The sequence below is a fragment of the Lolium perenne genome, chromosome 3, assembly GCF_019359855.2.
Source record: "Lolium perenne isolate Kyuss_39 chromosome 3, Kyuss_2.0, whole genome shotgun sequence".
NCBI lineage: Eukaryota > Viridiplantae > Streptophyta > Magnoliopsida > Poales > Poaceae > Lolium > Lolium perenne.
In genome coordinates this window covers 67,525,996-67,547,013 of record NC_067246.2, presented here as the reverse complement: position 1 = coordinate 67,547,013, position 21,018 = coordinate 67,525,996, and the positions used below count along the sequence as shown (strand labels likewise).

The 21,018-nt window shown below is 47.2% G+C and overlaps 2 protein-coding genes, 1 long non-coding RNA gene and 1 other non-coding gene across 4 annotated transcripts; 3 read left to right on the top strand and 1 right to left on the bottom strand.

Moving 5' to 3' along the window:
- The first annotated feature begins 386 nt into the window (after positions 1-386).
- Positions 387-2,245, top strand: LOC127338224 (uncharacterized). Its single transcript, XR_007874247.2, has 3 exons — positions 387-637; positions 1,522-1,754; positions 1,879-2,245. It is a non-coding gene; the product is annotated as an uncharacterized lncRNA (long non-coding RNA).
- A 7,078-nt stretch (positions 2,246-9,323) lies between these two features.
- On the top strand, positions 9,324-9,995 carry LOC127339378 (putative F-box/FBD/LRR-repeat protein At5g56810). Its single transcript, XM_051365240.1, has one exon. It carries the CDS (start codon positions 9,324-9,326, stop codon positions 9,993-9,995), a length of 672 nt encoding a protein of 223 aa, XP_051221200.1.
- A 550-nt stretch (positions 9,996-10,545) lies between these two features.
- LOC139837906 (uncharacterized) lies at positions 10,546-20,155 on the top strand. The gene is made up of 11 exons (XM_071827219.1): positions 10,546-11,154; positions 11,228-11,525; positions 11,579-11,790; positions 13,081-13,621; positions 13,679-13,868; positions 14,295-14,631; positions 14,734-14,976; positions 15,392-15,544; positions 15,995-16,174; positions 18,895-19,034; positions 20,134-20,155. The coding sequence occupies exons 1-11, from the start codon at positions 10,546-10,548 to the stop codon at positions 20,153-20,155; spliced, it is 2,925 nt and encodes a 974-aa protein (XP_071683320.1).
- A 445-nt stretch (positions 20,156-20,600) lies between these two features.
- Positions 20,601-20,671, bottom strand: TRNAG-GCC (transfer RNA glycine (anticodon GCC)). Its single transcript has one exon. It is a non-coding gene; the product is annotated as a tRNA-Gly (tRNA).
- Between the last annotated feature and the right edge of the window lie 347 nt (positions 20,672-21,018).

The window sequence follows — 21,018 nt, the reverse complement described above, 5'->3', positions numbered from 1 at the left end:
GACGGCGAGAACGGTGGAGTGGAGCTAGTGGTATGAAAAGGGACTGTAGACGCAACTCGCGACGTGTGGAAGCCACCACCTGTCGCCTGTGGCCTGCCAGGGTGGGGATCGGGGTGATCCAGCCATGATGATGACCTTGGGTCGGACCTGGTGTCACATGGGCAGAGCCAATAATTAGCTTGCTCAGGTTAATTTTGTTCTATATTTTGTTCCGATTTTGAATTTTGTTCAGATGTAGAAAGTAGAAATAGTAAGAAAAAATATAAAGAGAAAAATGTTACTCCAGTACATGTTCTCGTTTGGAGCGGCCCGTTATCAAAATCGTGCGTGCGTGCCCTAGAGTGCAATAGGGCTCCCCGAAGAGACCAAGGCGCTCGGCATGCCCTTCCCCTAGTCGCCACCGCCGCCGCCGCCCCCGCCGCCCCCACCCATCTCTGCCGCCGCCGGCTCTGCCTTCCGCTCCCGGTCGCCATCCCTCTCCTAGCGCGTCTCTCGGGTTCCGTCCACCTTTTCGTCTTCCCGGTCCGCCCAGCTCTTCTTCGTCATCCAAATCGGCATCTTGTTCTTATCCGGATCGTCCAGCTTGTCTTCCAGGTCGACTTCATCGCCTTCCCAGCGCAGCTGCTAGCCAAGCATGGTGAGATTATTAGCCTCCTGCCTCCATAATTCGCTGCCTCCCTCTCCCATCTTGACACTAGCGCAATCCTGTCATGCAAATCTTATGTGGGGATCTCTTAATGAAGAAGGGCTGTGGAAAGAGCTACTACATAATAATCATGAATCCCCAGCTCTGTGGCATTTTCATGGCATTTTTTGTACTACTGTGCGTCTAATTGACGGGTTTTCTCATAGATATGCCTGTGTGCACAACATGAGTTTGTGCCTCCCTGTATACTGCTTCTCTGTAAACTATACCTTTTCTACACATTTTTAACTGAATGTCCTTCCGGTTGTCTGACTTCCCCAAACATTTTTGCCTATAGTTATGTAGAATTTTCAGTTCTCGTGTCCATTATTACATTCACGGTTTGAACTGATGGGTTATAATTATGTATGAGTTTAAGTGCATCAGCAATCAGCTTTGCAGTTTTTGAGGCCTGAAGTTCATGGTAGAGCTAGTGTCTTTGCATATAAATTGCAAGTTCTGTTGTAGGCATGGTAAAGTGCAGCCGGCACTCTTGCCAGTAGAGGAAAAACATATCGGTTGAATAGCTGTTAAGTACTACCTCCGTTCTGAAATATAAGCCCTTTAGGAAGCTAAACTAGCTTTCTAAAAAAGACTTACTATATTTTAGAATGGAGGTAATAGTTTGTTATGTTTATTTGATAGCATGTAGTTTAATATATTGAGACATGTACTGTGGGCATAGGTAGATACTGCCATACAGAGCCCTGTAACACAGGGTGTCATCTCTAGATATGGTGCCAGCCATAGCTGAGTTGAGTTTAATAATTATCTATCTGCTATAATATCTGTCCATGAGCTGAGCCTGAGGGCATCCATTTTCTTCTCTGCTGTAGGCTTCGTGCTGAGCACTTCCATTAAAACAGAAAAAAAGCTGTGTTGGGCTTGATTTTAGTTCCATTTTGCGCCATAGCAACTGTCTCCAGTTTCGAAGATGATATATGATAGCAGTGGAGGCTATGTTGGGACTTCGAAGTTTCCATGTTTCTGCGGCGAGTCGGCTGACTTATGGCGTTCTGGGACTGACGAGAATCCTGGCAGACTGTTCGTGAAATGCGGAATGGATAAGGTTAGTTCTCTTCTCATTTGTTAACTCAGTTACCAATCCGCTATGCCAGGAAGTTTTACACTCGCCGCTGTTTTCGCCATTCAAATTTTGGTTCTGACTGATTTTGCTCCCCTTCCCCTTTTAGAGATGCAAGTATTGGGAATGGGAAGACGAGATCTGCGCCAGGTTGCCCGGCAAAGTAAAGCAACCAGGTCGAGTTGGGGCATCAGGACGCTTCCGCGCTGCTGGCATCGAGGAAGAAACTGCGACAAGCCAACAGATCAGGGCGGATATGACTGTGATTCGTTACTCTTTGCTGGCCATTGCTCTGGCGTCTGTGTGGATAGCTAGCCGGGTGTGATGTTTCTATTCATCTGTAGCCATCTATCAGTATTTAGGTCATCCTAGTTGCATGCTCTATTTGTCTGGGAAACATGTCTACCTGTGGAAACTATAAGAGCATCTCCAACAGGCGCACAAAAATCCGGCGCGCTAAACCTCCGTTTCGGCGCGCTATAAACCGATGGCTCGTGTGATACCGAATTTTTCCCCGCCGGATGCTGGAAAAAAGCACCTCCGCTGGAGGCTCTATTTTGCAGCGCGCGGCGCAAACTGCTAAATTCGACCGTTATTTTCAAAATTAATGAAACAAACAATGAAAATTTGATCGAAAATACGAATATATTTAAAAGTTCAATGATACAGTGCGACATATAGGACTAAAATAGAAATTGAAACTAAGCTACTTGTTCGACTCCCAGTCGAAGTTCGAGGAGTGGGTGCTCGGATTTGTCTCCGACACTGGCGTCGTCGTCCACTTGAAGGAGGAGGAGAGGACGATGGTGGATGGTCTTGCGCCGTTCTTCTTTTCCTCCTCCTTCCTCGCCGCCTTCTCGGCCCTCGCCGCCTTCCTCGGCGCGGCGCTTGTCGCGGTTAGCTTTCTTCTTTGCCTTCGCCGCCGCCTTCTCCTCCTTCTGCGCGTAGAAGGCCTCTGTGGTGGTGACGTCTTTCGGGAAGCGGCGAGCCCATTCGAGGCGCATCGCCTCGTCGCGCTCGGCGATGAGGAGGCGTTGCTCCAGCTCCCGCTGTCGGCGCTGCTGCTCGCGCGTGATCGCTGGCGGCGGTGGCGAGAGCATCTCCGTCTGCTCCCGCGTGAACACATCATGAAAATTCATGGTGCGGCGGGAGCGGCCGAGTCGCCAGGCGACGGCGTCGTACGCCCGCGCCGCCTCGTGCGCCGTGTCAAATGTGCCGAGGCGGATCCACTCGTCGCCGGAGCGGATTTCCGCGTCGAACCGGCCGCTCGGCCGCGCCCGAACGCCGTGGTAGCCGGATGGGGGGCGGCGGCACAGAGGCATCGTCGGCGGGAGGCGGAGGCGCAGAGGCGGAGCGTCGGCGGGAGAGAGAAAGCGGTGGGGAGATAGGCAGAGCGGCGCAGGAACGAACTGGCGCGTGGAGTGTTCAGGTAGTTGGCGCGTTCGCGCGTGTCTTCTTTATATAGCGCGCGGCAGCCGACGCGTTAATTCTCCCGCGCGGGATAGCGCGAAACCGCGGGCGCGGCAAAGATTTTACCGCGCGCGCCTTTCCCGCGTCTGCTGGGGGTTCGCGCGGGCACCCGCGCGCGCCAAACTGGCGGTTTTTTTGCCGCTCGCGCGTGCCGTGCCTGTTAGAGATGCTCTAAGGAACAGAAAAGAAGCATGCATTAACAAAAGCTTACTGGCAGCAAACATGATCATCGAAAACTGATACTTCCTCCAGCCAACAAAGTATGTCTCAACTTTATCTAAATTTAGATGTATCGAGATGTGATTTAGTAATGCATCTAAATTTAGAAAAAGTTAAGACATACTTAAGGATGGACTACAACTTTACATGAATCTAAAAGTTCTGCAAGGTAGAAAACTAGAAAACGAGCTGAATGTCGGCCGTTACGACAACGTACATGAAAATAAAAGTGATAGCTGTCCACGAGCGAAAGGTAGCTGATGCACAATGGTTTCAGGTGATGCTTGAGTTGGTAGCTTGACTATTGTGCGCTTCAACAATAGGTTTCCGGAAGATTCATGTACTATCGACTCCAAACACAACGACGCAAAGCCGACTAGGAACATTGACTTAGAAAATCTTGATATCTAAGTCGGTCATTTAAAAACTATTACTAGATACATTTGTATCTAGAGAAAGTTAAGCAGTTTCTTAAAACGGGACAAGTACGAAACGAAGAGGAGACGTACGATCATCACAAGAAAAGATGTGCAACTATGTTTTTTTTTTTTTTTTTTTTTTTTTTTTGAATAGGGGATCGGTCCCGAAGGACCGAGAAGCTAGCATTCATTCACATCGGTGGAGTTACAGAATACAGAAGGGACGAAAGAGAATAAAGAAATTACAATCAAGTCCCTACATTTTGCACAAACGACCCTAGATCTAAAACTTGAAAAGCAATCGGGTCCAGCTCCATCTCCACCGCAACCACGCATCGCAACACGGCCAAGCACACCGTCGCCGGGGATGCTACCACTTGGGACAGAGCACCGGGAGCATGCCGAGTTGGAGCAGAGGGGCCTCCTTGTTGGCTTAGAAGCCTGGAGGTTGGACATCGCCTTCGTCAGCCGGTCGGAAAAAACCGTCGCCGGTGACAGAGGATGGGAGAGTCGCCCTTCGACCATCAAAGGTGGCAGCCAAGAGAGGGCTACCACGGATGCCTCCCCAAGAGAAGCTTCAGTGCTCCCCTTCCGTAGATGCAGCACCACATAGCCAAGGACGAGCTTGCAACCTTCAGCATCACCACGAGGAGAGAGGAGAAGCTTCAAACCTTGAACAGCATGGATGAATCTGCAGAGACTACACGAGCTTATTGTCGGAGATGGCGGAACTTCTCCCAACTGCCACTTGCAGCACCACGCCAGCAGCACCACGCCAGCAGCACCCAGAGGGAGGACTCCGTCAGCCACCGCCTGCAGCTCGACAGCGGCGGCGACCCACTCCACAAACACGGCATAGAGCCAATACTGAGAAAACTCAAAGCTCTACACTACAGCTGTACAGGGAGGGGTCCCCCACCCACCACAACACCGGCGACCGCCGGAGAGGGGAGGGAGAGGGGCCAGCCGGCCCAGATCTGAAGAACTAGGAGGAGGTTACTGTAGAGATGTGAGAGACGGGAGGGGAAGAATAAGGTTCTCCGATGTGCAACTATGTAGTGTATCAGTATCGTGCTTTAGCCCCGTATAACTAAGGTGGTAACATGTAATGCCAACTAGGCATTCTAATGACATGACATATCATTCATTGACCAAAAAGAGGATTGTGGTAACTAGCTTTCCAATATGGGGGGAGCCTAAACCGTCGGGGACGTTTCGTCCGCTCCGCTCCCCCGCGGGCGGAGACGGGCGAACCCCAAATCCTTGCGCCGCCAGGCCCCTTCTCCCTCTCTCCTCCCCTCCGCCGTCATCGGCGCAGGCCGCCGGGCAAAGTCCCGCGCGGTGCCGGCGGCGGCGGCCACGCTCCTACCCGCGCGCGAGGCGGGCGACGCGGGATCTCCCGGCGCCGGCGGCGGTGCATCTCGGTGGGCAAGGTTCCGGCGGTGGCTGCGCTCTGCCGGGAGGCGGCGGCGCTGGGTGGCGTGGTGGCGTCGGCGCAGCCTCTTGGCTGCGGGGCGGCATGGTGGTCAGCGACGGCGCGGGCGGCGCGGTCCTGACCCAGATCTGGGCCTGTCTGGGCCCCATCTGGGCTTGGGCGGGCCAGGTCTGGCATCCTAGGTCTGCTCCCGGCAGCTGGTGGAGATTCTCCTGCTGAGTGTGGCTAGGACGGCGGCGCGCGGACTGCAGCGCGGCCACAGGAGCTTCACGAGCCCATCGGGCTCGGCCGGGCCAGAGGGGCCTGGTTTGCTCCTGTAGCTGCGTCCGGTCTGTCACCGCAGGTGGCGGTGGAGGTGGCGTCCTCCCGGCTCCCGCGTGGCTGCTGTCCAGGCTCCCCTCGGCTCGGGGTGATTCCTACCGGTTTCGTCGGTCTTCGTCAGTGGGCCACGGTGAGACGGCGGTGGTGGTTGCGTGACCGTGGTGGCGCGAGTTGGTGGGCGGCGAGGTTGGCGGAGCATGACGGAGTGTCCGGGGCCGTGGGCCTTTGGGGGACGGGAGAAATCCTTGTCGATGGCCGACACCGACGCGGTGACGCTCGCGGGCGCCACCATTACCTCTTGAGGGGCGTCGGGGTTTCCCCTTCCCACTGCCCTTCCATATACCGGGGGAAACCCTAGGCTTGTCCGGGCGGCAGCGGCGTCATCGTCGCATCCCTTCTTGAAGGTGCTGCTTTGGTATGCGGCGCTTCGGAGGGCTAAGCTCGTGGTGTGAATCTTCCGGAGGGCGTAGCGGTTGCAGATCATCAGCGTTTTCGTCGATCCGGCTTTGTCATCCTTTCTTTCTTTTTTCTTCTTCTTTTGTTTTCTCTTGGGTTTTGTTGTGCTGTTTGCCCCAGCGGTGGTCGCTATCTTGTATCAGTTCGTTGCTATATTAATATAGCGGGGCGAAAGCCTATTTCGAGGACGAGGCTTTCCAATATGGGCTTATACAAATGGAGACTTTGGCTGGCTCACACTGAACTTGGTCTAGGACAAGTCCAAGACCAAGACGATGAAAGAACTTGCCGTAAAAGACAAGTAGCATAGATTGACTCATGCAAGGACTCCGAGGTCCGTACTGACCCGGGTTACCATTGTAAGCCCTATATTGTACCCTTTATAATGCCCCACAAGACGTTCATATTGGACAGGAGCAACAAGGGGCACTGCTTGGTAGAGCGTAGAACCTGGGGAGGGAGTGAATGCACCAAGCTAGCTTAGTGCATAGCCATTAATCTATACTAAATTGATATTCATGCTCTGCCCAAATTCCGGTGGGGCTTCCTCGGCTGAGTTCGGGCAGCTGCCTTGTGTCGCTAGGAGCTGCCTCTAGCACTAGGAGAAACAATATATCGAACTCCCGTTAGAGTTAAACCTAGCCTAAGTGGCGAGACACATTCTAACATCTATACAATCATTAATAGCAGAAGTAGGAAGTAGGTTTTTACCTCCAAAGCTAGGGCAAAACCTCGGTACATTGTGTACGGATCAAATCCTAGTAGCATTCGATGACTTCCTTGCCAACTTGTAAATCATCTCGTGATGACACATGTCGTGAATTTCCCACAATATTAGAACACTAAAAAACATTATAGCATTTTGAAAACACCAGCGTAGCAAAAAAATATGAGTATGCAGCAAATCCCCACTAGTCACAACAAATTCGTGAAATAAAAATCTACACACACATGTAGCAATAGAGGATAATGTTTACAACATTTAAGCAATATTTGCAGCAGACGAGCCATATCATCAAAATAATGATGTAATAAACTTACTATACATGTTAAGTTTTAACAAATATGGGATACACTAGAAACCATTGTTAAGATATTTGTTGGGTTACAGGATTAACGACTCATACCATAAATATGTATACACCACATGGTTTTATGCAATTGTTTCAAAATAATCCAAGAACATTTTTTTTGTTATAAAGTAAGTTAAAATATATCACGATGTAAGTTTATTAGAACATAAATGTTACAATTACATAAGAAAGAACCTCAAAACTAACATTTAGCAACATTGATATGTTGCTAACAATGCCAAATAAAGTATCATAAAGTGTATATATTACATCGTGAATAGTTAATTTGTAAGAAGTATAAAGTTCAATATAAAGAGAGTGATTTTTGTACTTCCGGGTGTAGGATGAGCAAAGCCCCCATCGAATCTACAAGCCGCGTAAGACAAGCATCCGGCTGCCTTTATGTAATGGTCATTTTTGTTCTGCTTCTACGTAGGCCGCGGGCTAGACCAAAGTGTAACTGTAGGGGACTATTGATGGGGTGACCTATGTTTTTTATGTGTGGTTGTATGAAAAAACTGAAAAAAGTTGTTTGATGATTATCTACTGCTAGGTCAATGTTTGTTAATGATGATAGTGTATTTGGCTGCGAGATGTAAACCACTGAAACTATCGTGTCATCCAAGGATGCATAGCTAGTTTTGTAAAGAGTCGTTGCAGAGAGCTCATTGAACATCTTATTTGCGAGTTCACTTTTACGTTGCATTTGTTTTTTTTTTTTTTGCATTAATGCATGCGTCTAGGCAAATCTATGCACCTTTAGAACACACCGAGAGTTATTCTTGCAAGCTCTAATTTCAGCTCGGTCATGGGGATTCAGGTTATGAAGCTGGCGACAAGTTGAGTGTTGATTCATTGAGCAAAAATAGACATGACGAAGCCGAGCATGTTGACTGGGCGTGAACCAAGGATCGTGCGTTAGCTCGATTGTCCTGTGTTTTAAATTTGTACTATATGAAAAGCCAGATTCAAATGAATATGATTATTTTTTGTTTCCAAACACAAAGCAGGGTGTTCCTGATGATACCAGAGCGGCAGAGTATGTGATGGAGAACATGATCGCGGGCAACGATGAATTTGTAGCATGGTGGTGCCTTTTGCAGCCTTAGGTCCGTTGTCACCTGAGTGTAGTACATTAGAAAGTAGTTAGCAAAGATCTCCATAAATAAGACCGTTTCTAGCGGATTTGGTGGCCAACGGTGCAACGACAAGCATCTTCTTCTTCCTCGTCGTGGTGACGAGCGGAAGGAAGAGCTGATGCTTGCTGTCTCGGGCTGGCCATCGCATCTGCAGTAGGGGAACTCATCAGCTTCTTCTCGGAGGCTCACCACGGCGCCGCTGTCGCTGCATTCCATGGCCGAAGGGTGGCCCCTCCAACCTCGTGCGTCGACGAAAAATCATGGCCATCATCGGGATTTCAAAAACTTCGAGGTTTTCTTGCCAGTTCGGAGGCCCTTCGGTCTCGGTGTAGTTGGCTCCCACCTCCACACCCCAAGTGGTTTTGTCCTCGACGGCGTGGAGGTTGACTCCGGCGAGCCTTGCATTGGTGGAGCAGGAGCTGGACTCGATCGCGTTTTCTGTCTTTATTCTGAGGTCCTTAGTGCAAAATGTAAGGGTCAGTTTGCAAATATTGCTTTCTTTTGGGCCCTTTCTGAAAAATGTATCTCCACCGCTGATAATGAATGAATGCTCTAGGTCCTTCGGGACCTTCCCTGTTCAAAAAAAAAAGAATCCAACAATGGTCGTCTTCAGTTAAAACAAAAAAAGAAACAATGGCCGTCTTCCTTCCTGGGCCATTCTAGAAACATCATCATCATAAATCATAAATTAAAAATCAATGCGGCCAGCGACCTCATCGAAGGAAACGTGGTGGTGAAAATGCGTGCTTCAATTCCAAAAGGAAATGTTTCTTCTTGTTTGAAAAATCAATTCATTTTTAGGGAAGGGAATGAGAAAAATCCAGCTGCGGAATGCACAATTAATAAGGAGAAAATCACGGCTTAGCCCATCAAGGCTGGATCTGGGTTTATCTTGCGGGGTATCGCCGCTCCCAATTCTAGAGGCAGACGATCAAACCCCTGCAGGAACCCTAGCCCTCAAAGGCCAAATCCTCCCCGGCTGGTGCAAGTGATGTGAGTCGGACCAAATACTCCATCTTTTAATGGATCCCAGCGTCGAGCGACTGAAGCTTTCCGATGGCGACGTTGGCGGCGAGGACCGCCTCAGTGCTCTACCAGATGACCTGCTCATACGCATCCTTGTCCTGGTCGAGGACGCCGCCGAGGCCGCTCAGACCAGCATTCTTGCCAGCCGCTGGCGTCGGCTTTGGGCCCTCCTCCCGGAGCTCCGCTTCTATTACATCGAGCACCACGGGATAGGCACCGCGCTTGCAGCCCATGAGGCGCCGGACCTAACCCTCCTCATCGCGCTCACCGACGACCCGTCTCCAGAATCCATGTCGGCTTTGCTCCAAGTCGCCGCGCGCAGCCTCTCTGGCGACATACACGTCGAGGTTCGGCGGGAGGCCGAGACCCAGGCCGAGGAAAGAGGCCCCATTGATCTGCCTTGCTTCCACAAGGCTACCTGCATCGTGCTCAATCTTGGATCTCTTGGCCTCGCCCTGCCGCCCTCCGGAGTATTCGCCCGGCTCAAAGAGCTGCAGCTGATCGGCATCCGGCTGCAGGGCCAGTCCGGGCTCGACGATCTTCTCTTGCCGCAGCGGTGCCCGTCCTTGGAGTCCCTCCGTGTCGGCGATGCCCGGGGTCTGGACAGCATCAACATCCACTCGGAAACTCTTGTACGTGTGGAGCTGCTGGATCTGGTTCGCTTATAGGAGCTCACTGTCGTGGCGCCGGCACTCATTAGGTTAAAAGTGAGCAACTGCTTTACCGATACTCTAAATCCGGAGCTGTCGGTTGCCAACATCTCAGCCCCTCAGCTGACGTCGCTCGACTGGATGAATTATTTGTTGAAATACCTGTATATGGTATGTATTGGGCACGGTGTAGTACACCGCCCCAATACATACGGTCTCTGTAACAACCACGACAGGGGTTTTTCCTGTCTATATAAACGCGCAACCCGGGCTCCAACGAGTCACCGGTTAAACCCAAAACCCTAGTTCGTTAACATGGTATCAGAGCAATTCTCTTCCATGACCTAGCCGCCGACAAAATCCTCCACGATCCCCACGATCGGAAACCACAAACCCTTCACGATCTCTACGATCGGAAATCCAAAACCAAAACAACAATTGCCAACGATCCTCCAGATCGGAAACCCAAAAATCCTCTCTACGATCCTCTTGATCGGAAGCCACTCCCACGATCCCCTCGATCGGAAATCAATCTCACGATCTTAGATCGGAAAAAAAGCTTCGAGCCATGGCATCCTCATCCACCGCATCTTCTCTGGCTGCCTCTCTCGGAGCCCCACCTTCCCAGAAGCTCACCAGGTCCAATTTCCTCTTCTGGAAGACGCTTGTTCACCCTGCCCTTCGTGGTGCTCAGGTGCTAGAGCTCCTCGACGGCACTGACGTCGCACCGGTGAAGCAGCTGGAGGTGGAAGACTCAGACAAGAACAAGCAAAAAGTTCCCAACCCGGCTTATGCAGCCTGGGTGGCACGCGACTCCACGGTGCTGAGCTGGATCCTGAATTCGCTCTCGCCGGAAATCCTCGCTCACACCATCGGCGTTGAATCAACAGCCGCTGTCTGGGCAATCATCACGAACCTGTGCGGCTCTCGTTCCCGCTCCCGAATCAACCAGCTTCGCGGATCTCTTCAAAGCACCAAGAAACTGGACATGTCGGCCTCTGTCTTCTTTGCCAAGATGAAGGCCTTTGCTTCCGAGCTTGCCGCTGCAGGGAAACCAGTTGAAGAAGATGAGATGGTTGGGTACCTGGTCAATGGACTGGATGCCTCATACAATGACGTTGCCGCTGCAGTCAACGGAAACAGCGATACAACTATCGACGATCTCTATGATCAGATCGTCGCCCATGATATGCGTCAGGAGATGCTCTCTGACAGCGGCAATATTGGCTTCACTTCATCTGCCAATGCAGCTCGACGCGGACAAGATACTGGGCGTGGTGACCGTGGTGACCGTGCCTATGGACAACGCTGGGATGATCGACGCCGCGACGATGGCGACAGGCGCCGTGATGATGATCGACGCCGCGACGATGGCGACAGGCGTCGTGATGATGATCGCCGCCGTGATGACGGTGGTGGACAGGGCCGCCGTGACGGTGGTGGCCAACGCTGGGATGACCGTCGCCCACAACAGCGACGTGATGGTGGCTATGAGCGCCGTCGTGATGATGGAGGACGTCGCCGCGGACATGGCCGTGTCCCTACCCCGTTTGTGGATGTGACGTGCCAGATCTGCACCATCCATGGACACCCGGCATCAGACTGCTGGTGGCGGTTCAAGAAAGACGACAGCGACGACGAGGATTCTGGGCGCGGGAAGAAAGGAGCACACATTGCTTCATACGGCGTTGACTCGAACTGGTATTCTGACACAGGAGCAACCGACCACATCACAAGTGAGTTAAACAAGCTCACCACCAGCGAGAAGTACAAGGGACAAGACCGCGTCCACACTGCCGATGGCAATGGTAAGGTTATATCGCATGTTGTTCATTCCATGTTGCATACTCCCCATAGTACATTGCATCTAAACAACATCCTTCACATCCCCACTGCATCAAAGAATCTCTTATCTGTTCACAAACTTACACTTGATAATGATGTTTACATTGAATTTCACCCTTGGTTCTTTCTTATCAAGGATCGGGAAACTCGAAGAATTCTGTTTAAGGGACCATGCTATGGTGGTCTCTACCCGCTAGTGCCTCTGCCTACCGGGTCCTCCAAGCAAGCCTTCGTCATAATAAAGCCATCTTCATCCACGTGGCATCGCCGCCTAGGACATCCTTCTTCATTTGTGGTGCAACAGATTGTTAGGAAAAATCAGCTTTCATATAGTCCAGAAATAAATCCTTATGTGTGTGATTCTTGTCAACTAGCTAAGAGTCATCAGTTGCCATATCCTGTGTCCACCAGTGTGTCCACAGTTCCTTTTGAGCTTGTGTTCTCTGATGTATGAGGTCCAGCACCTGCCTCTGTTAGTAAACATTCATACTATGTAAGCTTCATCGATGATTTCAGTAAATTTTCATGGATTTATTTGCTCAAGAAACGTTCTGATGTTTATCAAGTTTTTCTTAACTATCAAGCCTATGTTGAGCGTAAGTTTGGTAGGAAGATAGTGACTATGCAAACAGATTGGGGTGGCGAGTATGAAAAACTCAATACCTTCTTTCAGAAAGTTGGCATTACTCATCATGTGTCTTGCCCCCATGCCCATCAACAAAATGGTTCCGCTGAGCGTAAACATCGCCATATTGTGGAAGTAGGACTGTCTCTACTTGCACATGCATCTATGCCTCTAAAATTCTGGGATGAAGCCTTCCTCACAGCCACCTTCCTAATTAATCTTCTTCCTAGCAAAGTCATTCAAAATGAAACTCCTGTCGAACGCCTTCTCAACACCTCCCCAAACTATGAATCTCTTCGGATTTTTGGGTGTGCCTGCTGGCCCAATCTCCGTCCTTACAACAAACGAAAGCTTGCTTACAGATCAAAAAGGTGTGTATTTTTGGGATATAGTCCCCTTCATAAAGGTGTCAAGTGTCTAGATGTGACCACTGGTCGTGTTTACATTTCTCGAGATGTGGTGTTTGATGAGAATGTTTTTCCCTTTGCATCTCTACATCCCAATGCTGGAAAACGCCTTCGCGATGAAACCCTTTTGTTGCCACCACAAAATACTGCATGTACTAATGGGGATGCGTCACATGTTGATCATATGCCTTTACCTATTATACCAATTGTCACTAACCATGTCCAGGATACACCTCCACCTGATGATGATCGTGAATCTCTATCCGATGCTGAACACGATGGTGAAAATCTGACTGAAAATGACGAAGAAACGAGTGAGAACAGCTCCCAGGAAAATGTTGCAGAAAACGACGAACTGGGCGCTGACTCTGAGGAGGATTCTCCTGCAACCTCGTACTCCTCGGATCCCGAGGCGGATCCTGTCTCCTCTGCGCGCGGGAGACAGCAGCAGCAGCGGTCCCCGCATGCTGGCCCTGCCCCGTTCCGCGTCTACACGCGTCGCCCGCGCCAGCCGTCCCCGCTGCGGGACCCGCCAGTAATCAATGCCTCTCCGACAGAACAGCGCATGGAGAATCGGTCGCCGCCTCAGGCCCCGTCGCAGTTCCGCTTTCCTGTGCGTCAGCCACGGTCTCCTTCACCGATTGGCCAGGAACCTGGCCCAGATTCTCCTGCACATCCCCATGTTGCTCCTGCCTCCACCGGATCTTCTGTGGCTCCTCCCGCTGCAGTAGCTCCTGTAGCAAGAATGCAAACTCGGCTACAAAAAGGTATTAAAACTCCAAAAATTTATACGGATGGTACAATACGTTATGGATTAATCGCAGCTACAGGTGAACCTTGTTCTCTTTCTGAGGCTCTTGGAAATCCCAAATGGCGCAAAGCAATGGAGGAGGAATATGATGCATTGCTTAAAAATCAAACTTGGCACTTGGTACCACCTAGCTCAAGTAAAAACCTGATTGATTGCAAGTGGGTGTATCGCATCAAGAAACGGGCAGATGGCACCATTGACAGGTATAAAGCTCGCCTAGTTGCAAAAGGTTTTAAACAGAGATATGGCATAGATTATGAGGATACCTTTAGTCCTGTTGTTAAAGCAGCTACTATTAGAACTATTTTAGCTATATCAGTTGCTAGAGGGTGGACATTACGGCAGCTAGATGTCAAGAACGCGTTTCTACATGGTGTTCTGGAAGAGGAGGTTTATATGAGACAACCACCAGGTTTTGAAAATCCAAGTGCTCCTAACTTTGTTTGCAAATTGGATAAAGCTCTCTATGGTTTAAAACAGGCCCCTCGAGTATGGTACTCTCGGTTAAGTTCAAAATTGCATAGTCTCGGTTTTGTACCATCAAAGGCAGATACATCTTTGTTCTTATATCGAAGATCAAATGTTACAATATTTATGCTAATCTATGTTGATGATATCATTGTCTCAAGTTCTTCAGATCAGGCCATTGTTGCTTTGGTTAAGGATTTGAATAAGGATTTTGCTATCAAGGATCTTGGTGACTTACATTACTTCTTGGGAATTGAGGTGAAGAAAATACAGAATAGATTGTTGCTCACACAAGAAAAGTATGCTATGGATATATTGGATAAAGTTGGAATGCGAGATTGTAAGCCTTCTCCTACACCATTATCTTCTTCGGATTCTCTTTCTCTTGTATCAGGAGAGCTTCTAGGTCCTGAAGATAGTACAAAATATCGCAGCATTGTTGGTGCTTTGCAATATCTCACACTCACACGACTTGATATTGCTTTCTCAGTTAATAAGGTGTGTCAGTTTTTGCATGCTCCCACTACAGTTCATTGGACAGCTGTCAAAAGGATACTACGTTATGTTAGAGATACTGCTGGCATTGGTATCACTTTTCAGCCTTCTTCTTCTACATTCTTGAGTGCTTTCTCAGATGCAGATTGGGCTGGTTGTATTGATGACAGACGCTCCACAGGAGGTTTTGCAATATTTATTGGACCAAACTTAGTTTCCTGGAGTGCAAGGAAGCAAGCTACAGTGTCAAGATCAAGTACTGAGGCTGAATACAAGGCACTAGCAAATGCTACAGCAGAGATGATATGGGTTGAGGCACTTCTAAGAGAGCTTGGTGTGACAATCTTGGTGCTACATATCTTTCAGCAAATCCAATATTTCATGCTCGTACAAAACACATTGAAATCGATTTCCACTTTGTCAGAGAACGAGTGGCAGAGAATAGGCTTGCTATCAAGTTTGTCTCTAGTAAAGATCAAGTTGCTGATGGTTTTACCAAGGCTTTACCAGTTAGAGGTCTTTTAGAATTTAGGCGTAATCTAAATCTTCTTCGCAGTTTAGATTAAGAGGGGCTGTTGAAATACCTGTATATGGTATGTATTGGGCACGGTGTAGTACACCGCCCCAATACATACGGTCTCTGTAACAACCACGACAGGGGTTTTTCCTGTCTATATAAACGCGCAACCCGGGCTCCAACGAGTCACCGGTTAAACCCAAAACCCTAGTTCGTTAACATTATTATCATCCAAATTCTATCCAGCTTGACAAGGTGATACATCTCGAAAGTCTGGGCATCCAGCTTTATATTCTAGATGGAGAAGATGAGGCTTTTGAAAACGACCACTATGGCATGACCCTTTTACAGCGCTTTGTGGACATCCACAGTCTTGATCTCATGATTTCCTATCCGAAGGTTAGTACTTTCTTATGCCATCATTGTAGTGTGCCAATAGCCAAATAGATGATGAGTATAACATAGAGTTTCGACTTAAGGAATATTCAAGATTCAAAAAAACAAACTTAAGGTATATGCCATGGTATATTTGGAAAGCTCTCACTTGTTTCGGTTTGCTCATATCCCTGCAGCATGGCTTAGTGCACCCAATCCCATTCTATCCAGTAGTTGACATTGAACTCACAAAGTAGCGTATTATACTATTAGTTATTCAAGGTGACTTGAACTCTTCAAAGTGGGGGAGAATTTGATCATTAGTAGCCCCTTGAATGCCCCCAACCCAAAACACTCCATCACACACAAAATGTGTACATGTTTCCTGTTTGCGGGTCACTGTAGAAAATGTGCTATTTTTCATCTTTTCTAACTATTATGCAACTTTTTGTGTGAATTACTACAAATCTACAGGACATATGTACTGTCCCATACTTGATGGAGCACATGCCAAAGTTTCCATATGTTACACTCGTGGCGCTGGGTGTTGTAGGATATGGACATTCCTTTGGATCTAGCTTATTTGCCGTTCTAAGGAGGTGTACTGGTGTGAAAGAGCTGGAACTTGATTTTGTGCCCGAAATTCAACTTGAGGTAATACTATTGTTCATTTTGTTATCTAATACTCAGAGAAGTTGTACGATAGAATGTGCGTGCATGCATTTCTCTCTCTCTCTCTCTCCCTCTCTCTCTCTCTCTCTCTCTCTCTCCCTCTCTCTCTCTCTCTCTCTCTCTCTCTCTCTCTAAGGAATATGTATTGGTCTGATAGTGACATTTTACTCCATGATCACATGTGTCTTAAATAATGGCTTATGTATATCCAAATGATAACCAGGGTGAAGCTAGGAAAATTTTACGTGGGTGCATGACTTTTACATTGTCATATCTGCTCGGTCGTTGTACATTCATGCCGTGGCCCCGTCCTCTTTGTTGGCGAGTTCATCGAACTAATCAGCGACCACATGTCCATGTCCTGCTCGGTCTATGTCCATGCATTCCACACACCACGTTCTCTTCAGCCGATAGTCCACTGAGATAACCAGTCATCACATGTTTTCTGCTCGGCCGTAAATGTCGCAATGCCGCAGTGGCATTGTCGATTATGACGACAAGCTTATCGATGTAAGAGCGACCACCAGCCGTCCGTAGATGTCGCCATGGCGTCATCCTCTTCGCCAGCGAGTCCATAGAAATTGTCAACGACCACACGTTCAGCTACCATGCTTACCGTGGTGCCCTCTAGTGTTAGTTTTCTGTTTTCACGTCTGTCTAAACTCTAAACAGGCAACTAATCCAACCGTGTGCCCAACAGAAGCTTACTTTTTTAAACATAAGGTTAAATGGTCCGGCTTTATATATAAAGTCATGCGGCAACCACGGAATAGTGCGAATACAAGACACGACAAACGGCTTCCTCAAACCCCACACCACGCACGAAGATAAAGCGTCAACAACACACACCATAGGCACCTACAGATAGTCCAGCAAGGCTAGCACATATGATAAACATCAAAGATACAACAGCATCTGCTCCCGCTGCACCCTGGTCTCAGGCTCCCGCTCGCAGTCTCGTCTGCATGCTCCTAAGTAACCTCGCCCATCAGCACGTCGAGCATCCCTCGGTCCCTTGGCTTGACGAGGATCCTCCACCTCTGCATATAAGTGATCATATGGAAGAACGTCTCAGCGGGGTTGTTGATAATTTTTCCTTCCATAGCTAGTTTATTCCTAATAATATTCTAAAGTGCCCAACATTGAGTCGCAAAGGTGAACCAAACTAGCCTACGTAGGAACCCCGAAACGGAAGCTTACTAGCGAGTTTCTTGTTGGAAAAAAGATCCACTCCTCACTTCTATAATTTTGATTTGGAACACCTTGCATTCCAATTAATTGTGGTCACGACAGCATTGTCAGCCACTGCACGGAATACATTGATCAGGAGATCAGTTAGCCACACAGCGTGGCCACCATAGATCTCCCTAGCACCAAGGTTTGCCATCACATCCGCTGGATTATTACATGAATGGAGATTAAGAACAACCCGGTACTCAATAAACTCTTAACCTCAGCAAATACTTTGCTTATCTAAACAGAGTTTCCAACAGTGGAAGGTCATGAGAATTTGAAAAAAACAGCTTGCTTCAAGCACAGACAACCTGTCGCGAAAATGACACGCCCCATACCATAGTGTTCAGCAGCTCAATCGCTTTCAGGAAGGCACATAATTAAGCATGCGCATCCAAGAGATGATTGCAACTCCCGGCAGCCACAAATAGAAAATCGCCGCGTATGAACTTCTCGCAAGGCAACCCCAACCTCCTACATTGGTTTTGCTTCTAACATATCGGGATAAATCTGAAAAAGGAAAAAAAAGAAAGGTTGGGTCAAAACAAAATAGAAGCGTGGGTTGCCCAATATGTGCAGGTTTTTGTAGGCCAAATGTCTTTTCTTTCCATATAATTCATTGTGTGAATTGACCGCACTTTTATTTTTAAGCTGAAGGTAAATTTTGATCCGCAAATCTCTATAAATAATGAAATATTCAAATACCTGAGTATATGTGTGCATTTTATAGACTCCTAGTATTGATGTCCATTATATACTTGTTTGATCATCAAAATTCCAGGGAGCGGAATTGAATTTCCGTTCCAGGGAGCGGTGTTTTGGAACATGGTTGCATATGCTCCCTATATTTCGAAATGTATCTTACATACATTTTAAATTTTTTTTAAATTGAAACTAAAAGTTCGCACGTACATCTTCATGTGCTACATGCTCACAAAGTCGTTTCATAAAAAATCGACTTATCATGTGACGTGTGTAAAAAAGACAAAATTCAGCGCTAAAAATAATGCTTTTCACAAGATAAGATTTCTCTTTTTTATATAGACTACACAAAATATTGGTTTTTCATGAAACTTGACGAACACACGTATATTATGGAGATATACATGTAGAATTTTTTGTCCAAAATTTTCGACATTTCGAAATATGATTTTTTGGTAGAGGGAGCATACGCACCCGGGAGCGGAATTGAATTTCCGTTCCATCTCCCACTATATTTTGGTATACTTGCTGTTATACTAGTGTAGAGTTAGTAGTGTTTCCATCTCCCACTATATCTTGGTATACTTGTTATAACACACATGTTATAATTTATAAATAGAAGGGAACCCACTCATGGGGATGCACGCCCAAAACACTCTGTTTAACTTTCACAAAGTTTAATAGTTTCTAGTTTCAACTGTCGCTCTTAATTTATGTCATTAAACTATATAAGTTAAACTTATTATGTGATATAACCCTTGATACAGGAACAAACTCCATGCCCATCAGGTTGCATCTGTGACCAGCCACCAAACTGGAGAACGGAGGAGCTTGCGTTGGATTGCCTTGGAGAAATAGCAATCCATGGCATGAGGGGAACTGATCTTGAAGTTGCTCTTGTGCTACGGTTATTCCATTGGGCAACAGTACTAAAAAGGATGAAAATAATTTTCCATGAATCAATCACCGAAAGCAAGGAAAAAGAGCTTCGTCAGTTGTTTCTAAGCTTCTCTAGGCTGGAAATAAGTATGGATTTTAGCACCTTTGCTCCATAATACTTGTCGCTCAAAAGTTTCCGGTCCCTACATGAAAAGCTGGGTTGTCATTTTGGTTTCTTCAAAGTAGATGGTGGCAAGTGCAATGGACATGCAAGTCAGATTTCATGTAGGACAGATTGCAAGCATTGTTCCTTTTTTATTTGTTGACATTGCAAGCATAGTTCCTGTGGTGTATGGACTAGTCAGTCTGGGCTGGTGGCTCCTCCAACTGAGAAAAAATGACTTGTCTTGTTACGCTCTATTCTACGGATTTTTTTTTGCTGTTCCTGTCAATTTGGTGATACTAGTGTCCACAACTGCACTAAACTGGGTAGTAAATTTCCCTGTGGTGATATACATTTGCAATCAATGAAAATAAGCTGCATCAAGAATATGTCCTTGTGCACCTACAATATCCTGGCCAGAATGCACAAATCACAAACAATTTGTGGTGGCAACACCTGGAATGTCCTCTTATTTCAAGTTTCGTGCACCCGAATATGGCACCAGCGAATTCTTCTGCATTGTCAATGGATTTTCACAGCAATCACGTTGACTCAACATAATAAACAGGTAACATTGTGCTGGAAAGGCTTGAGCCAACACTGGTGAAATTTTCACAGCCAACACACTAACTTGACAGTCGACACAATAAACAGGGAGCTTGATATTCACGGAGTGTGCTATGGTGAATCCATGATTATCCTGACGCCTGGCCATCCTGGCTGGGTTAAGCGAGGCGGATTCTTGTTTTTGTAAGTGGTCTAGTGGGTATGTCGCCTCACCTTCAAGGCGAGTTCTTGTTTTTATGCTTTTGAGGTTGTGCTCTATATGCCGAAAGGCATCATCTGTATGATTTTTGGGTCCTGTTTTTCTCATAAACTGGACCAATCTTCTACGGAGTACTATCTATCCAATGAATTTAGCTGTTTTCTGCTAACATTAAAAAACATTGTTCATGAAATGTAGGGAATTGATCAGCCTGGGCTGATAACGCGTCTAACTGAGAAAACATAACTCAAATTGTCGGTTTCTCATGTTTGGAAATTTTTGCTGTTCCTCCCAATTCGGTGACAGTAACATCCACAGCTGCACTAAACAATTTCGGGCGCGGTGATACACATTTGTAATCTACAAAAATAAGTGCATCAAGAATCTGTTGTTGTGCGCCTACAAAGTCCTGATAAAAATGCATGAATTGTATTCATGGTAGTAACAACAGGCATAAGTTTTCTGATGTGCAACCTGAAACCGTGATGCTGAAAAGTTCAGTCAATCTGAGGTAAAAAAGAAACTAGATGAGGGGCGAAGAGCACCTGAATTTTATTTTAGTTTTTGAAATGAAGAGCACCTGATAAATAATGTTCCACCGCACTGGCACGCGTTGGAATAATGGAATAGAAAGAAAGATATAGAAATAAATAAAATAGAAGAAATGCACCAGCCGGGAATCGAACCCGGGTCTGTACCGTGGCAGGGTACTATTCTACCACTAGACCACTGGTGCCTTATGTTCTAGTTTTGTAGAAACTACTTAATGATAACCAATGACTGTTTACTACTTAACCACAGAAGTTGTGAGTATGACATATCGAAAGTAGAAATGAATCTTTTATGGTTAAGGCTATTTACTGGATATGAATAACGCATGACCATCTATTTCAGAATAACCGAACAGATAAATAGCTCATTTTTTGCTAAGCATTCCTTAGCTCTCTCAAGATGTTTTGCTTATTTCTCTTGCTTAGTATAGAAAGGTTTGAGCTATTTGTGGGCTGAACTGATAAATATGAAGCTCCTGATTTTGAATATAGATTTCATTGAAAGGACCTAAAAGTTTTGGCAGTAGCCTGT

Bases quoted from the DNA above. Each gene is read 5' to 3' on its own strand.
- LOC127339378 (XM_051365240.1), top strand. From the start codon at position 9,324: ATGGATCCCAGCGTCGAGCGACTGAAGCTTTCCGATGGCGACGTTGGC.
- LOC139837906 (XM_071827219.1), top strand. From the start codon at position 10,546: ATGGCATCCTCATCCACCGCATCTTCTCTGGCTGCCTCTCTCGGAGCC. The intron at 11,155-11,227 runs GTCGCCCATGAT...CTGCCAATGCAG, and splicing joins ACGATCTCTATGATCAGATC to CTCGACGCGGACAAGATACT. The intron at 14,632-14,733 runs GTGTGTCAGTTT...ATCACTTTTCAG, and splicing joins TTGCTTTCTCAGTTAATAAG to CCTTCTTCTTCTACATTCTT.